The sequence below is a fragment of the Thamnophis sirtalis genome, unplaced genomic scaffold (assembly GCF_051295495.1).
Source record: "Thamnophis sirtalis isolate CommonGarterSnake01/CBP01778 unplaced genomic scaffold, rThaSir2_p1.2 scaffold_14, whole genome shotgun sequence".
In the NCBI taxonomy this organism is placed as follows: Eukaryota; Metazoa; Chordata; class Lepidosauria; order Squamata; family Natricidae; genus Thamnophis; species Thamnophis sirtalis.
The window spans coordinates 5,429,543-5,444,586 of record NW_028261394.1 but is presented as its reverse complement, the minus strand read 5'-3'; the positions used below and the strand labels follow the sequence as shown (position 1 = coordinate 5,444,586).

Sequence of the window (15,044 nt, the reverse complement as noted above, 5' to 3'; positions counted from 1 at the left end):
TGGTATCAATTTCAAACAGTGAAAAAGGGGGGGAAAAGTAAGTTAAACTCAGTCCAACTATTGTTAAATAAATGGCTGATAAGGATAATAATGTAATAATTTGTATTGATATGATAAAAGGGAAATACAAATTGTAAACAATGATTAAGAAAAAAGGTCTAAAAATTTTGTTATTAAACATAATTTTTATTTTGAATGTGTTATAAAGGTATAATGTGGCTGGATGATATTGAAAATGGATACGGGAATGCCACTATGTTGTTTTGTTTTAAATTTTGGAATGTTTTATATAAAGGGACGTTAAAACAACTGTAGTCATATGAAGGATGGGGTATGATGACAGCAATATATGTGCTGATAAATAAATAAAGGGAGACTAGTATAGATCTATTTCAAGCTATTTAGCTCTCATCAGCTAGCCATACCCTTACTGGGATTTGAACCTGTGCTGTATTACATATTAGGCAGTTGTGTTAACCACTAAGCCACAAGGTTCTCCTCCTTTATCAGCATATATATATATATATATATATATATATGTATGTATGTATGTATGTATGTATGTATGTATGTATGTATGTATGTATGTATGTATGTATGTTATATTTATGCTGATAAATAAATAAAGGGAGACTAGTATAGATCTATTTCAAGCTATTTAGCTCTCATCAGCTAGCCACACCCTTGTTGGGAATCTAGCTGATGAGAGCTAAATAGCTTGAAATAGATCTATACTAGTCTCCCTTTATTTATTTATCAGCATAAATATAACAAATGTAACAAAAAGGCAACAGTAAAAAATATTGGGTTTCTGTCTGGATGGTCTCTTGTGACGAGCCGAAGACAGAGAGTGGAAGTGTGACCTTCCTCCCATACTTGGGCATACCAGGGGTTGTGACTTTAAGTATATACCTCCCACCCTGGCTGGCTGATAAAGGAGTCGTTCTCTGTAGCTCAAATGGTTAACTCCCTGCCTGGGAGGCAATAGAGCACAGGTTCGATTCCCAAAAAACTTGGGTATGGCTAGCTGATGAGAGCTAAATAGCTTGAAATAGATCTATACTAGTCTCCCTTTATTTATTTATCAGCATAAATATAACATACATTATATATATATATATATATATATATATATATATATATATATATATATATATATATATATATATATATATATATATATATATATATATATATATATATATATATATATATATATACGCTGTATTACATATTAGGCAGTTGTGTTAACCACAAAGCCACAAGGTTCTCCTCCTTTATCAGCTGATATATATATATGATGTAAAATAGATAACCTGATATGAATCATAAGTGATGATGGTGGAAAGGATGCACAAAGGTTCTTTGTAACCAATTGACACACTTTCTGCAATTTGTAATAGAGGATGATGTTAAGGTGTTTGTTTGTCTTTATGCAAAAAATAATGAGCAGCTGGGTGTCGTAGGGGTGGTGGAGTGTGCATGCATTGTTTAAAATCTAACAGAGTTTATGTGATACTCGTTTTGATACTCCTGCAAGCCCCAGTTGAAATGGGACATGTTCCCCTCCTTGCGAAGAAAATTATCATGGCTGCCAGCCTCTGCTTTGCTGCTGCTTCGGCTGCCATTGAAACGGGGAGGGGGGGCATGGTATTTGGGAGGGGAATCGTTATGTGCTGGAGTAAGATTCTAGACGCTGACCTGGAGGAAGGGAGTTTCCCGCCAAGGTTAACTGTCCAGCATTCCATCCTGGTGATGTCTTTTGAAGATATCTCCCACCTGGACAGTTGGGTGAATTATAATTGGACTATGGACTGGGGTGCCAAGGGGAGGGGATTGAATTATACATGATATTCTTTGCTTTCGCGCCTAATTAACCAGATTCAGCTTAGCTTCGCTACTATTCGTTTGTAATTAGTAAAAGTACACTTAATTTCAAACCCATGGAGTTGAGTGGTTTCTTTCCTGATTATTAAATGAAGTCGCACCTGACAATGGCCTTCGTTGACATTCCTCTTTGAGAAAAAGATCCATCGTCAAAAAAAAACTGAAAGGCCCCAAATTCCTGGCAATCTCAACTTTTTCTGGTCCTTGATTTCACTCAGAAATAAACCCATCTTAGACAATCTGGGAGAACTGGGGTCAAAAGACCCCCCACTCCTTTTGTATCAATGTTCATGTTTGTCCCAGTGCAAAAGTTGGCTTGAAACTCAACATTAAGAAAACTTAAGATCAGGGCATCCAGCCCTCTCAATTCCTGGCAAATAGATGGGAAGAAATGGAGGTAGTGATGACAGATTTTATTTTCCTGGGCTCCCAAGATCACCACAGATGGGGACTGCAGCCAAGACATTAAAAGAGGCTTGCTCCTGGGGAGGAAAGCTATGGCAAAGCTAGACAGCATCCTAAAAAGAAGAGACATCACATTGCCAATCAAAGTGTGTCTAGTCAAGACTGTGGTTTTCCCAGTTGCGATGGATGGCTGTGGAAGTTGGGCCATAAGGAAGACTGAGTGCCAAAGAATGGAGGCCTTTCAACTCGGGTGCTGGAGAAGACTCTTGCATTGAGTCCCTTGGACTGCAAGGCCATCCAACCAGTCAGTCCTAGAGGAGATCAATCCTGGCTGTTCTAAAGAAGGCCAGATCCTGAAGAGGAAACTCAAAGACTTTGGCCACCTGATGAGAAGGAAGAAGGACTCCCTGGAGAAGAGCCTCATGCTGGGAACGATGGAGGGCAAAAGAAGAAGGACTGCAAGGCCATCCAACTGGTCAGTCCTAGAGGAGATCAATCCTGATTGCTCTTTAGAAGGCCAGATCCTGAAGAGGAAACTCAAAGACTTTGGCCACCTGTTGAGAAGGAAGAAGGACTCCCTGGAGAAGAGCCTCATGCTGGGAAGGATGGAGGGCAGAAGAAGAAGGACTGCAAGGCCATCCAATGGGTCAGTCCTAGAGGAGATCCACCCTGACTGCTCTTTAGAAGGCCAGATCCTGAAGAGGAAACTCAAAGACTTTGGCCACCTGATGAGAAGGAAGAAGGACTCCCTGGAGAAGAGCCTCATGCTGGGAACGATGGAGGGCAAAAGAAGAAGGACTGCAAGGCCATCCAACTGGTCAGTCCTAGAGGAGATCAATCCTGATTGCTCTTTAGAAGGCCAGATCCTGAAGAGGAAACTCAAAGACTTTGGCCACCTAAGGAGAAGGAAGAAGGACTCCCTGGAGAAGAGCCTCATGGTGGGAACGATGGAGGGCAAAAGAAGAAGAAGGGGATGGCAGAAAAGGAGGTGGCTGGATGGAGTCACCGAAGCAGCCAGCGTGAGCTTCAATGGACTCCAGGGGATGGTAGAGGACAGGAAGGCCTGGAGGAACATGGTCCATGGGGTTGCGATGGGTCAGACATGACTTCTCAACTAACAACAACAACAGGCTTGTCCCTTGTTTCTTCTTGGTTCCATTTCAACCTCATCCTTGAGTCTAAAACATTGGTGAAAACATTTCTCTATGTCCTCTTCTCTTTTTTTTGGTTATCACAGACACCATTTCTACAGGGCACTGGTTCCTCCATAATTTGCTTTTTGGTGTCCTTTAGAAGGAAGGGCAGATGGATCTACTTCTTGGTGCAACTGAGGAGGAAAACAAGAGTTGGTATGTTCCATCTTGCGACAATGAGGAGGGAGAAATGCCAAAGTTCTCACGAGGACACCGTGAAAGCTGTTGTGTGTTTCCCCCACCCCAAAAAAACCCCTTCTTATCCTACACCCCAGCTTTCTAACCACCACTTTCCCAGCTGCACCGTTTCCACCACACACCCACTGTTTCATTAACAACAATGCGATTGTTGAGCTCTGCGCAGAACGAAGGATGGAGGGCCAGGCATGAAAGAGGCTTATTTTGTCCATTTTCCCTGGCGTCAAAAAGAAGAGAAGGGCCTTGTGTAGCTTTGGTGTTTCGCATAGTGAGCACCAAACATCTTATTTGATACTTCCACATCTCAGCCCGCATCTTTTAAACCACCGGTGATCAACTGGTGGCACACAGGAAAATCTCTTTAGTCCACGGAAAAATTATTTGCATTTTTTTTTATATTGCACTAAATCCGGGGTGCTCAAACTACGGCCCCTGGGATGGATACGTGCAATGAACGTTTGTGTTGCTGCAGAGAGTCTCCCCCTTCGGGGTCTTTTTGTGCAGATCAGAGGGGGGCAGAAATTCTGGCTCAGGGTCTGCTTCAACCTCCTGGTGGGGGGTTTTGGGCGAAGGCTGGAGGGAAGCACCACTGGTGGCGAAGAGCCAGAGGTCCTCGTTCCAGTGGGACTGCATCATGGCCTGGAACTGGCTGACCATCTCAGCCCGCTGAGCCTCCAGGCACCGGAACCTGGCCTTGCACTCCCGCAGGTCTTCCCTCTGCTTGGAAAGCCTATGCTCCTAGTCCTCAGTGAGGTGCTTCTGCTGAGCCTCCTTCTCAGTCAGATCCAATTTGAACTGAGCTGTTTTGCCAACTCTTTTTCCTGGTGGCTGCTTAGCTCCAGCAACTGCTTCCTGTTGGGGCCCTAAGGAGCCCGGGAGGGCAGGCGAGGAGTGGCTGGGAGTGGCTGGGAGTAGCAAGTAGAACCTGGTGAGGCGCCCCTCGACGTGAGTGACATTGAGTTGGCCACGCCCACCCAGTCAAATGACCACCTAGCCACGCCCACCCAGCAAGTCATTAGGCAGATCATATTAGTGGTCCACGGGGTTTAAAATTATGAATTTAGTGGTCCCTGAGGTCCGAAAGGCTGGTGACTCCTCTTTTAAACGGTTCCATCAATGCTGTGACATCCATGCCAGCCTCTTGGGAGAACCCACCACTCACTTCTGGAATCCACCTTCAGGAATCCACCTTAATTTGAAGTCAACGGTGTCTCCAAATGCTGGGAACTCAATATCTTCCCTTCCAACGCGAGGAACCTTCTCGCTCTTCAGGCATTGTTGGACTACAGTTCCCATTGTCCCCACCTGACACGACCAATGGTTTTCGGTAACGGGACACTTAATCTAGAAGACCACCCACTTCTTGTCCTGGAGTTAGTAGAATTGAGGAAAGTCCTCTTGGCCAAAATCTCTGGGAGGACCACCTCCACAAATCTGGCTTTTTCAAAAGCCGGTAAGTCCTGGTTTAAAGATGTTTGATGATCACGGCTTGTTTTTTTTTGGGGGGGGGGTGCCAAGTCATCCTCAAAAGCAGGAACGGGAAGGAAAAAGGAAAGATTCCCCCAGATTTTTCTGCGGTTACAAAACTGTAACGTTGAGTTTTGTGAGTGTCTTGATACTGTTTCGGGGTTTACCCATTCGTCCTATGATAACTTCTGCTGTTTCGGCTGTTGTCTAGCTAAACATTTCCCCCTCCTTCTCTGTCTCTGTTTCTCTCCCTCCTTCAAGAGTCTCTTGCTTGCCCTTCCAAGGAAGGGGTGCCAGAGTTTCTCGTTTTCTTCACGCTGTCGCCAACACCAAGGAATCGGGAAGCGAACAGCTTGCCTGTTGGAGCTGCAAATGCAAAGCAGGCTCACTGCGCCCGTGGCACGACAAAACCGCGCTCGACTAAGCCGCGCCCATTAAACCGCGTCGCTGACATCATCAACAGGGCGACAACAGCGAGCGCGGAGAAAGAAGGGCGCTTTAAATAGCGCTTTGAAAGCAAGCTGATTCAACTTAAGGTAAGGGTTAGGTTTAGGGTTAGCTTTAGGGTTAGCTTTAGGGTTAGGTTAAGGGTTAGGGTTAGGGTTAGGGTTAGGTTAAGGGTTAGGATTAGGTTTAGGGTTAGGTTAAGGGTTAGGTTTAGGGTTAAGTTTAGGGTTAGGTTAAGGGTTAGGATTAGGTTTAGGGGGGTTAGGTTTAGGTTTAGATTAAGGGTTAGGTTTAGGTTTAGATTAAGGGTTAGGGTTAGGGTTAGGATTAGGTTTAGGGTTAGGTTTAGGGTTAGGTTTAGGGTTAGGTTTAGGGTTAGGTTAAGGGTTAGGGTTAGGGTTAGGTTAAGGGTTAGGATTAGGTTTAGGGTTAGGTTAAGGGTTAGGTTTAGGGTTAAGTTTAGGGTTAGGTTAAGGGTTAGGATTAGGTTTAGGGGGGTTAGGTTTAGGTTTAGATTAAGGGTTAGGTTTAGGTTTAGATTAAGGGTTAGGGTTAGGGTTAGGATTAGGTTTAGGGTTAGGTTTAGGGTTAGGTTTAGGATTAGGATTAGGTTTAGGGGGGTTAGGGTTAGGTTTAGGGGGGTTAGGTTTAGGTTTAGGGGTTAATTTTAGGTTTAGCGTTTACAGCGTGCTTCTGTCTCCGCACTGTTGTCGCGCTGTTGATGACGTCAGCTACGCGGTTTCGGCGAGCGCGGTTTAGTCGTACGCGGTTTTGTGGTGGAATCCACTGCACCAATTGGAACTCCAACACTGGAAGTTTTTAAGAAGAGATTTGACAACCATCCGTCTGAAATGGTATAAGTTTTCCTGCCCGAGCAGCCGAGTGGGTTGGGCTAGAAGACCTCCAAGGTCCCTTCCAACTCTGTTATTCTGTTTACTCTGTCAACATCTGCTCTCCAAAGCACAATTACAGCCTTTGTATTGGAATTCTGGTTAATACACATTGCAGGAGGAGAGTCAGGAGACATTTCGCGAACTACGAAAGCTCATTGCCTTGAAATAAAATGTATTAGCCTTCCAAAAAAAACAAAAAACTTCTTGGTACTTTCTGATTTTTGTTTAACCAAGTGTCACGCTCACACAAAGCCAAGCATTTCTCAGGCATCAGAAAACCTTGCATTTTGCCTCAACGGGATTCGTATTGGCATTTCCCCCAAAGGAGGAGCGGGGTTCTTTATTTTTATTTATTTATACCCTGCCTTTATTATTTTTATAAAGAACTCAAGGCGGTGAACATATCCAGCATATCTTCCTTCTCCTATTTTCCCTACAACAAGAAACCTGTGAGGTTGGTTGGAGTGAGAGGGAGGGACTAAAGTCACCCAGCTGGGTTTCATAACTAAGGTGGGACTAGAACTCCCAGTCTCCTAGTGATTGGCCCAAAGTCCTCCAGCTGGTTTTCGTATCTAAGGAGGGACTAGAACTCCCAGTCTGCAGGTAATTGGACCAAAGTCCTCCAGCTGTTTTTCGTATCTAAGGTGGGACTAGAACTCCCAGTCTCCTAGTGATTGGACCAAAGTCCTCCAGCTGGTTTTCGTATCTAAAGCAGGACTAGAACTCCCAGTCTGCAGGTAATTGGACCAAAGTCATCCAGCTGGTTTTCGTATCTAAGGCAGGACTAGAACTCACGGTCTCTACTTCCTAGACTGCTGCCTTAACCACTAAACCAAATTGGTCCTCTTAACTTTTAAGTCTGACTCAAGTCTATGTTAGCCATTCCCACCGTACCTGTAATTTATTTCCACCCTAAACAGGCCAATCTCTTAAAACAGGTAGAACGAAACAAAAAAACACAATCAGTTTCCAAATGAATACGAGTCTTACTACTTTTAAGACCAACCAATAGTGGCTTGCTTTTGAACCAGTGGTCCACATCCTGTTTGGCCAACTAAAAATAAATAAAATTACTCAGGTCTCTTTAGTGAGCGAGCAAGGTATACTTTCCCCTTCTTCTTCTGCTTTTTTTTTAGGAAGCACAAGTCTCTTTTGATTTACACCTGTAGGGCAAAAGCATCAAGAACTAACATAGCTGGAACACAGGCCAGGAGTCAAAATGATTTAACCGGTGAAGTGTGAACAAATGAATGTAAAATCAGGATTCAATGTAATCCTTGTTTACGATAATCAGTTTCTCCGTTTTGGACCAAACACAGAGAACTGGGGTTAAAAGTGGAAGGAAATATGCCAAGAGTTTTTTTTTCCCCCAGAGGCTTAAGTCAATAAGAACTTTGAACAGTAAACATTTAGATTCATACTAACACAAAATATATATGTATATATATTTCCCATTACCTGCAGAATAAGGCTCTTGTTTCTCGGTGAAAATGAATTCTTCCCTTTCGTATTTAGCCCTGATCCATTGTTCTCGTAACAGCCTGACAAAAAGAAGAAAAAATTGATTTAAAAAGCACTGCAATGGTGGGTTTTTTTTCACCCAGTACAATATCTTCCAGCAATACAAGAGGACCCACTTATTTCTTCTTCTTCTCTGATCTTTCTGTTTAAGACCTCTAATGTTAAGACAAAGAGTAATAGTGACAATGAGCAACCTTGTCTCGTACCTCTCTTTATTTCAATAGGTTCTGTTAATTCTCCATTTACCATTATCTTTGCTGCTTGTTTCTGATATATCATTCGTATGGTTTGAGTAAATTTCTCACTAAAGTTCATCTGCTCCAGTTGTAAAAACATAAGTTGCCAATTCACATTGTCAAAGGCCTTCTGCGCATCGAGAAACATCAAAGCCATTTGTTTTTCGGGGTGGGCCTCATAATATTCTAAAGTATTCAAAATCATTCTCATATTATCTTTAATTTGTCTCTTAGGTAAGAAGCCATTTTGATCTGAGTGGATGAAGCCATTTAAATATTTTTGAAGTCTCTCTGCTAGTATAGATGCAAATAGCTTATAGTCTGAATTTAATAAAGAAATTGGTCTATAATTCTTAATTTGTGTTAGATCGGTCTCTTCCTTGGGTAGCAATGTAATATATGCTTCTGACCATGACTTCGGAAGAAATAAGAGGAATGAAAATTAAGAAAGAAAAATATAAGCTACAAGCGTTTGCAGATGATCTAGTTTTTATTCTTGAAGATCCATTAGAAACAGCACACAAACTGCTGGAAAGAATAGAGGAATATGGAAAAGTAGCAGGCTTGAAAATAAACAAAGACAAAACAAAGATTATGACAAAGAATATGCCAGCAATACAAAAGGAAGAGTTGTCAGAAACTTTGCAGAGCAATACAAGAGGACCCAGTGGTGGGATTCAGCCGGTTCGCACCTATTCGGGAGAACAGGTGGTTAACTTTCTAAGCAGTTGGGAGAACAGGTTGTTGGAAGAAATCTCTCTCTTTTTTTTCACTTTACAGGGCTAATCCTATGAGGAAGGCAGGAAGGAAACATTCTGGTATTGTTTCTAGCCTCATTTTTATTTCCCTGCTTACATAAACTGCCTCTCTGGTTAACCCACATGACATTGTCACAGCTAAGGTGAAGCGCCCATCGACCTGAGCGATGTTGAGTTGGCCACGCCCACATGGTCACATGACCACTGAGTCACGCCTACCCAGCTGGGCCGAGGTGGCACAGTGGGTAGAGTGCAGTACTGCAGGCCACTTCAGATGACTGTTATCTGCAGTTCGGCGGTTCAAATCTCACTAGGCTCAAGGTTGACTCAGCCTTCCATCTTTCCGAGGTGGGTGAAATGAGCACCCAGACTGTGGGGGCTATATGCTGGCTCTGTAAACCGCTTAGAGAGGGCTGAAAGCCCTATGAAGCAGTATATAAGTCTAACTGCTATTGCTATTGGTGTTTAGGACTGTTGTTAAATTATTTGAATCCCACCACTGGGATTCAAAGCCACTCGACTGATAACCACAAAATTTCTGTTGTCGTTACGTGAATTTTGTCCCATTTTTCCGAACATAGCATGATAAACTCAATCAACATGTGATGATGTGGGCCGAGGTGGCGCAGTGGTTAAATGCAGCACTGCAGGCTACTTCAGCTGACTGCAGTTCAGCAGTTCGGCTGTTCAAATCCCACTAGGCTCAAGGTTGACTCAGCCTTCCATCCTTCCGAGGTGGGTAAAATGAGGACCCGGATTGTTGTTGGGGGCAATATGCTGACTCTGTAAACCGCTTAGAGAGGGCTGAAAGCCCTATGAAGCGGTATATAAGTCTAACTATTGCTATTGCTATAATTCCGTAATTCGTGTTTTGTTCCGTTCACACATAAACATCTCTTTTTTTTTCTTTTTCTATAACCCCGGAAGGGTTTTTCGGGACAACAAAACCATAGTTACCTAAAACAACAATAACAACAACAACAGCAACGAAGCAAAACAGAGAAGTTATTGTTTTCATCAGTACCATCCAAGAGCTGAGAAAATAATCCAACTGCAATCTCACGCAAATCAAAGAGCTTTCAATCCGTCAAGTTTCACTGCAGGATTTTGTTTTTTAATCCACAGAAACCAGCCTTCGGGATGAAGATTAGAGTCACTCCGGCGTGCCTGGAAAATACGGCTGCCCCAAATGCTGGAATAAAAAGTGGATACTTACAGGCAGTCCAAAAAAGTTGGCTTATAATAAAACGGTGGGATTTTGGATTCGTATTTAACTTTGGAGAATGCATTCCCCGTGGAAGCCATAAACTGCAAATAAGCAGAGATATGTTTAAAACAATTAGTCCTTTTTAATAATTTAAACAATACAGTCAAAAGACAGAGTTAGATGCAAGGATTTTGCATTGATTCATCAGTGCCAACATTACAATAACACCATTGAAAAATCAGCCTCGGATATAAGAGCTAGGTAAAAGTTCCCCTTGCACATATGTGCTAGTCGTTCCCGACTCTAGGGGGCAGTGCTCATATCCGTTTCAAAGCCGAAGAGCCAGCGCTGTCCGAAGACGTCTCCATGGTCATGTGGCTGGCATGACTCAATACCGAAGGCGCATGGAATGCTGTTCCCTTCCCACCAAAGGTGGTTCCTATTTTTCTACTTGCATTTTTTACGTGCTTTCGAACTGCTAGATTGCCGGAAGATGGGACAAAATAATGGGAGCTCACTCTGTTACGCGGCGCTAGGGATTCGAACTGCCGAACGGCCGACCTTTCTGATCAACAAGCTCAGCGTCTTAGCCACTGAGCCACCAGGTAAAACCGGCAGTCCTGGCTGTCAGAACCCACTCCTGGATGATAGATTAGATAGACAGATGGGTGGACGGATGGATGGGATGAAATGGGATGGAGTGAGAGAGAGAGATACACAGAGAGACAGACAGATAAGAGACAGATAAGAGATAGATAGATGGATGGATGTAGATAATATAAGAGCCAAGGTGGCGCAGTGGTTAAATGCAGCACTGCAGGCTACTGCTAGATCAGCAGTTCAGCGGTTCAAATCTCACCGGCTCAGGGTTGACTCAGCCTTCCATCCTTCCGAGGTGGGTAAAATGAGGACCCAGATTGTTGGGGGCAATATGCTGACTCTCTGTAAACCGCTTAGAGAGGGCTGAAAGCCCTATGAAGCGGTATATAAGTCTACTGCTATTGCTATTGCTATTGCTATAATATAGATGATAGATTAAACAGACAGACAGACACACATACAAATAAGGTAGATTGATAGATGGATGGATGGATGGATGGATGGATGGATGGATGGATGGATAGATGATTGATAGATAGATAGATAGATAGATAGATAGATAGATAGATAGATAGATAGATAGATAGATAGATGATTGATTGATTGATAGATAGATAGATAGATGATAGATGGATAGATATAGATAATATAGATGATAGATTAGATAGATAAACAGACAGACTGACACACATACAGATAAGGTAGATTGATAGATTGATTGATGATGGATGGATAGATATAGATAATATAGATGATAGACTGACAGACACACATACAGATAAGGTAGGTAGGTAGGTAGGTAGGTAGGTAGGTAGGTAGATAGATAGATAGATAGATAGATAGATAGATAGATAGATAGATAGATAGATAGATAGATAGATAGATAGATAGATGGATGGATGATGAATGGATAGATAGATAATATAGATGATAGATTACATAGATAAACTGACAGACACACATACAGATAAGGTAGATAGATAGATAGATAGATAATGTGTGTCTTTTTATAGCATGTGTAGATATGTGTTGTGTGTGTGTATGGGCTGATATATACTTTCTTTTGAGAGCAGGCAACCGGTGCCAGGGTGCCCACCATAAAACACGACCCTAAAGCCGATCTTATCTATCTGATCTTCTAACCACCCCCACCCACCCCCAAATTACCTCAATTTGTGGCGAGTCCCATTCATCCATGCGGACGGATTTCACCTTGCTGATCTGGGGGATGTTGCGATGGATCCCCGAACAATTTAAGCAAATGAAGACCCCCAACGTGTGGGAGGCCCAGTCCGGATCTGCAGGAGAGAAAGATTGGAGGAAGGAGGAAGCATTGCGGCGTGTAAGTCGGTGTGTGTGTGGGGGGGGGGGGGAAACCACTGGCGTTAAGAGAGAGGGAATTGGGCAATGGGGCTAGGCGGTTTTTACAAGCAGTGTGTAATAAATGATGTCACTGGGAAGTTATTGTCACACCCAAGACGATCCTCAGATCACAATCAGCTTCAACCAACCCGCTTTGTTATGGCTGTTGCCTACACACCCAACCAATACAGATCGCCTTCGACTTACAACTTGTTTATTTAGTGACGGTTCATACTTACAACGGTACACCGAAAAAGGTGACCTAAGACCGTTTTGCACAGTTACGACCTTTCCAGCATTCCCGTGGTCGTGTAATCTAAATTTAGATGCTTGGCAACTGGTTCATACTTAGGATGGTTGAGGTGTCCCGGGGTGGGGGGAATTGGGGTGGGGGGTGTCCCGTGATCCCCCTTTTGCGATCAAAGTCAATGGGGAAGCCGGTTTCACTTAATGACCGTGCTACTAACTTATCAAACTGCAGCAATTCGCTTAACAACGGTGACCAGAAAGGTGATAAATGGGGGGAAAGCTCCCTTAACAAATGTCTCACTTAACAACAGGAATGTTGGGCTCAATGGTGGTCGTAAGACGAGGACTACCTGTATCGTACTTTCGAACGGTTGTTTTGATTCTAAATAAGAGCCTAGGAATCATGGTGTCATTATTCAGATACTGTATATGACGTTTCCAGGAAGTGGCAGATATATAGATATATATCATATAGAGATAGAGAGAGAGAGAGAGAGACAGACAGACAACAGACAGATAGAGAGAGAGATAGAGAGAGAGATAGAGAGAGATAGAGAGAGATAGAGAGATAGAGATAGAGAGATATAGAGAGAGCGATGATAGAGAGAGATAGATATATATAGATATAGATATAGATATAGATATAGATATAGATATAGATATAGATATAGATATAGAGAGAGCGCGATGAGAGAGAGAGAGAGCGATGAGAGAGAGAGAGATATAGATAGATATAGAATAGATATAGATATAGATATAGATATAGATATAGAGAGAGAGAGAGAGCGATGAGAGAGAGAAAGCGATTATATATATATATATATATATATATGTATATATATATATATATATAGAGAGAGAGAGAGAGAGAGAGAGAGAGCGATGAGAGAGAGAGAGAGAGAGAGCGAGAGAGAGATGAGAGAGAGAGAGAAAGAGAGATAGATAGATATAGATATATATAGAGAGAGAGCGATGCGAGATATATAATTATATAGAGAGAGAGAGAGCGATGAGAGAGAGAGAGAAAGAGAGAGAGAGATAATAGGGGATTTCAATCTAGCTGTGTCAACTAGGACCCCTTACGGGCAAAGTACCAGTGTCCCCCCCCCCACAACTCTCCCCTAAAAGACCAACTCTGTGCATTAACCCTCCCACAGATCCCTGTTTGTGTGCTGTGTGCTGAGACAAAAAAAAAGAGCACATGTACTTGGCACTTCGAAGAGAGATTCCATTGGCACTTTTACTACAAATCAGAGCAGAAAGGTGGGGGCATCCGAATAATCATCCTTACAGCCTGCACTGGGGGGGGGGGGACTGAATCCCTCCCCCCAAAAAAGGGGGGGGGAAATAGAATACAGAACCAGCCCCAAAGCTATCTCCCAATCCACTTTATCTGGGGTGCGGGGGACGGATGGACAGACAACACTTTACACAATAAGAAGCGGTTCCTTGCAAGAAGGGGGCTATGTGCCCAACCCCATCACCTCCATTTAAGCGGATTCCAAAGTGGGGAGTGCCCCCCCCCCGAAGACCTCTCCCACCCAGCTGTGCTGTGCCAAAGGCGAGGCTGGCATTCCTACCCCACCCAGGCCAAGCCAAACCAAGGCGAATAGCTGGCCAGACCCAGCTGTAATGCTCAATTGAGGGCCAGGACCCTAGTCAAGCCCCCTCCTCCTCTCCTCCCCCATCCCCCGGGCAGGGATCTCTACTCCCCCCCCCGTCCCCAAAAGAAACCCGAGCCAGCCCCCACCCTCCTCGGTGCCCAGCCAAAGGCGGCATCCCCGCGGCTGATCTGCACTGCAGTTCCCAGCCGGCGAGCCCCTCGCTCGGCATGGGCGATGACATCACCCACTGGCTACGTCAGCCGGAGAAAGCGGGGGGGGGGGCGCGGCGGCAGAGAGAGAGAGAGAGAGATTGGGGAGGGGTCCCCGAATGGGGAGGAAGGAGGGGGAGCAGGTCTGTTTCTTCCTCTTGCTTGGGGTGGTGTGGTTGGGGAATAAACCATCCCTTTTGGGGGGTGGGTGGGGGCTGCCCCCGGGATCCTCCCTGGATTTGACAGGGGAAGGGGAGGCAAGGAAGGAAGGGGAGGGGGCGTTGGAAGAGTGTCACCTGCCATCTCTTGCCAGCCAACTTGCCGGGCACCCCTGAGAACCACAAGGGGAGCCCCCCCCCCGATTTCCCTGCCTACGTTGGCAAGTTTGGCTGACTTGGTAGCGGAGGGGAGGAATGATCCAGGGGAGGGTCTTTCTCCCCCCCTCCTCGTGCCCCCAGGATTTAGGGAGGGTGGGGTCCTCTGCTTTTCTTGGGGGGAAGGCAATCCACGCTTTGCACCCGGTCATCCCTCCCCCCCTCTCTCTCCTTCTCTCTTCCCCTTCTCTCCTTCTCTTTCTCCTTCTCTCTCTCCCCCTTCTCTCCTTCCCTCTCTCCTCTCTGTCTCTGTCTCTCTCTCCCCTTCCCTCACTCTCTCCTCCTCTATTTCTCTCTCCCCTCTCTCTCCTTTTCTCTCTCTCTCTCCTTCTCTCTCCCCCTTCTCTCCTTCTCTTTCTCCTTCTCTCTCTCTCCTTCTCTCTCTCCCCCTTTTCTCCTTCTCTTTCTCCTTCTCTCTCTCTCCTTCTCTCTCT

The 15,044-nt window shown here is 44.4% G+C and overlaps 1 protein-coding gene across 1 annotated transcript in view; it reads right to left on the bottom strand.

Moving 5' to 3' along the window:
• Nucleotides 1–15,044, bottom strand: part of ADAP1 (ArfGAP with dual PH domains 1) — a 31,864-nt gene that overhangs the window by 15,847 nt on the left and 973 nt on the right. The window contains exons 2-4 of the mRNA XM_087729518.1: nucleotides 11,980–12,110; nucleotides 10,222–10,313; nucleotides 7,949–8,031 (exon numbers count right to left, since the gene is read on the bottom strand). Of these exons, the coding sequence (XP_087585644.1) occupies nucleotides 7,949–8,031; nucleotides 10,222–10,313; nucleotides 11,980–12,110 (306 nt within the window). The remainder of the gene's footprint in view (nucleotides 1–7,948; nucleotides 8,032–10,221; nucleotides 10,314–11,979; nucleotides 12,111–15,044) is intronic.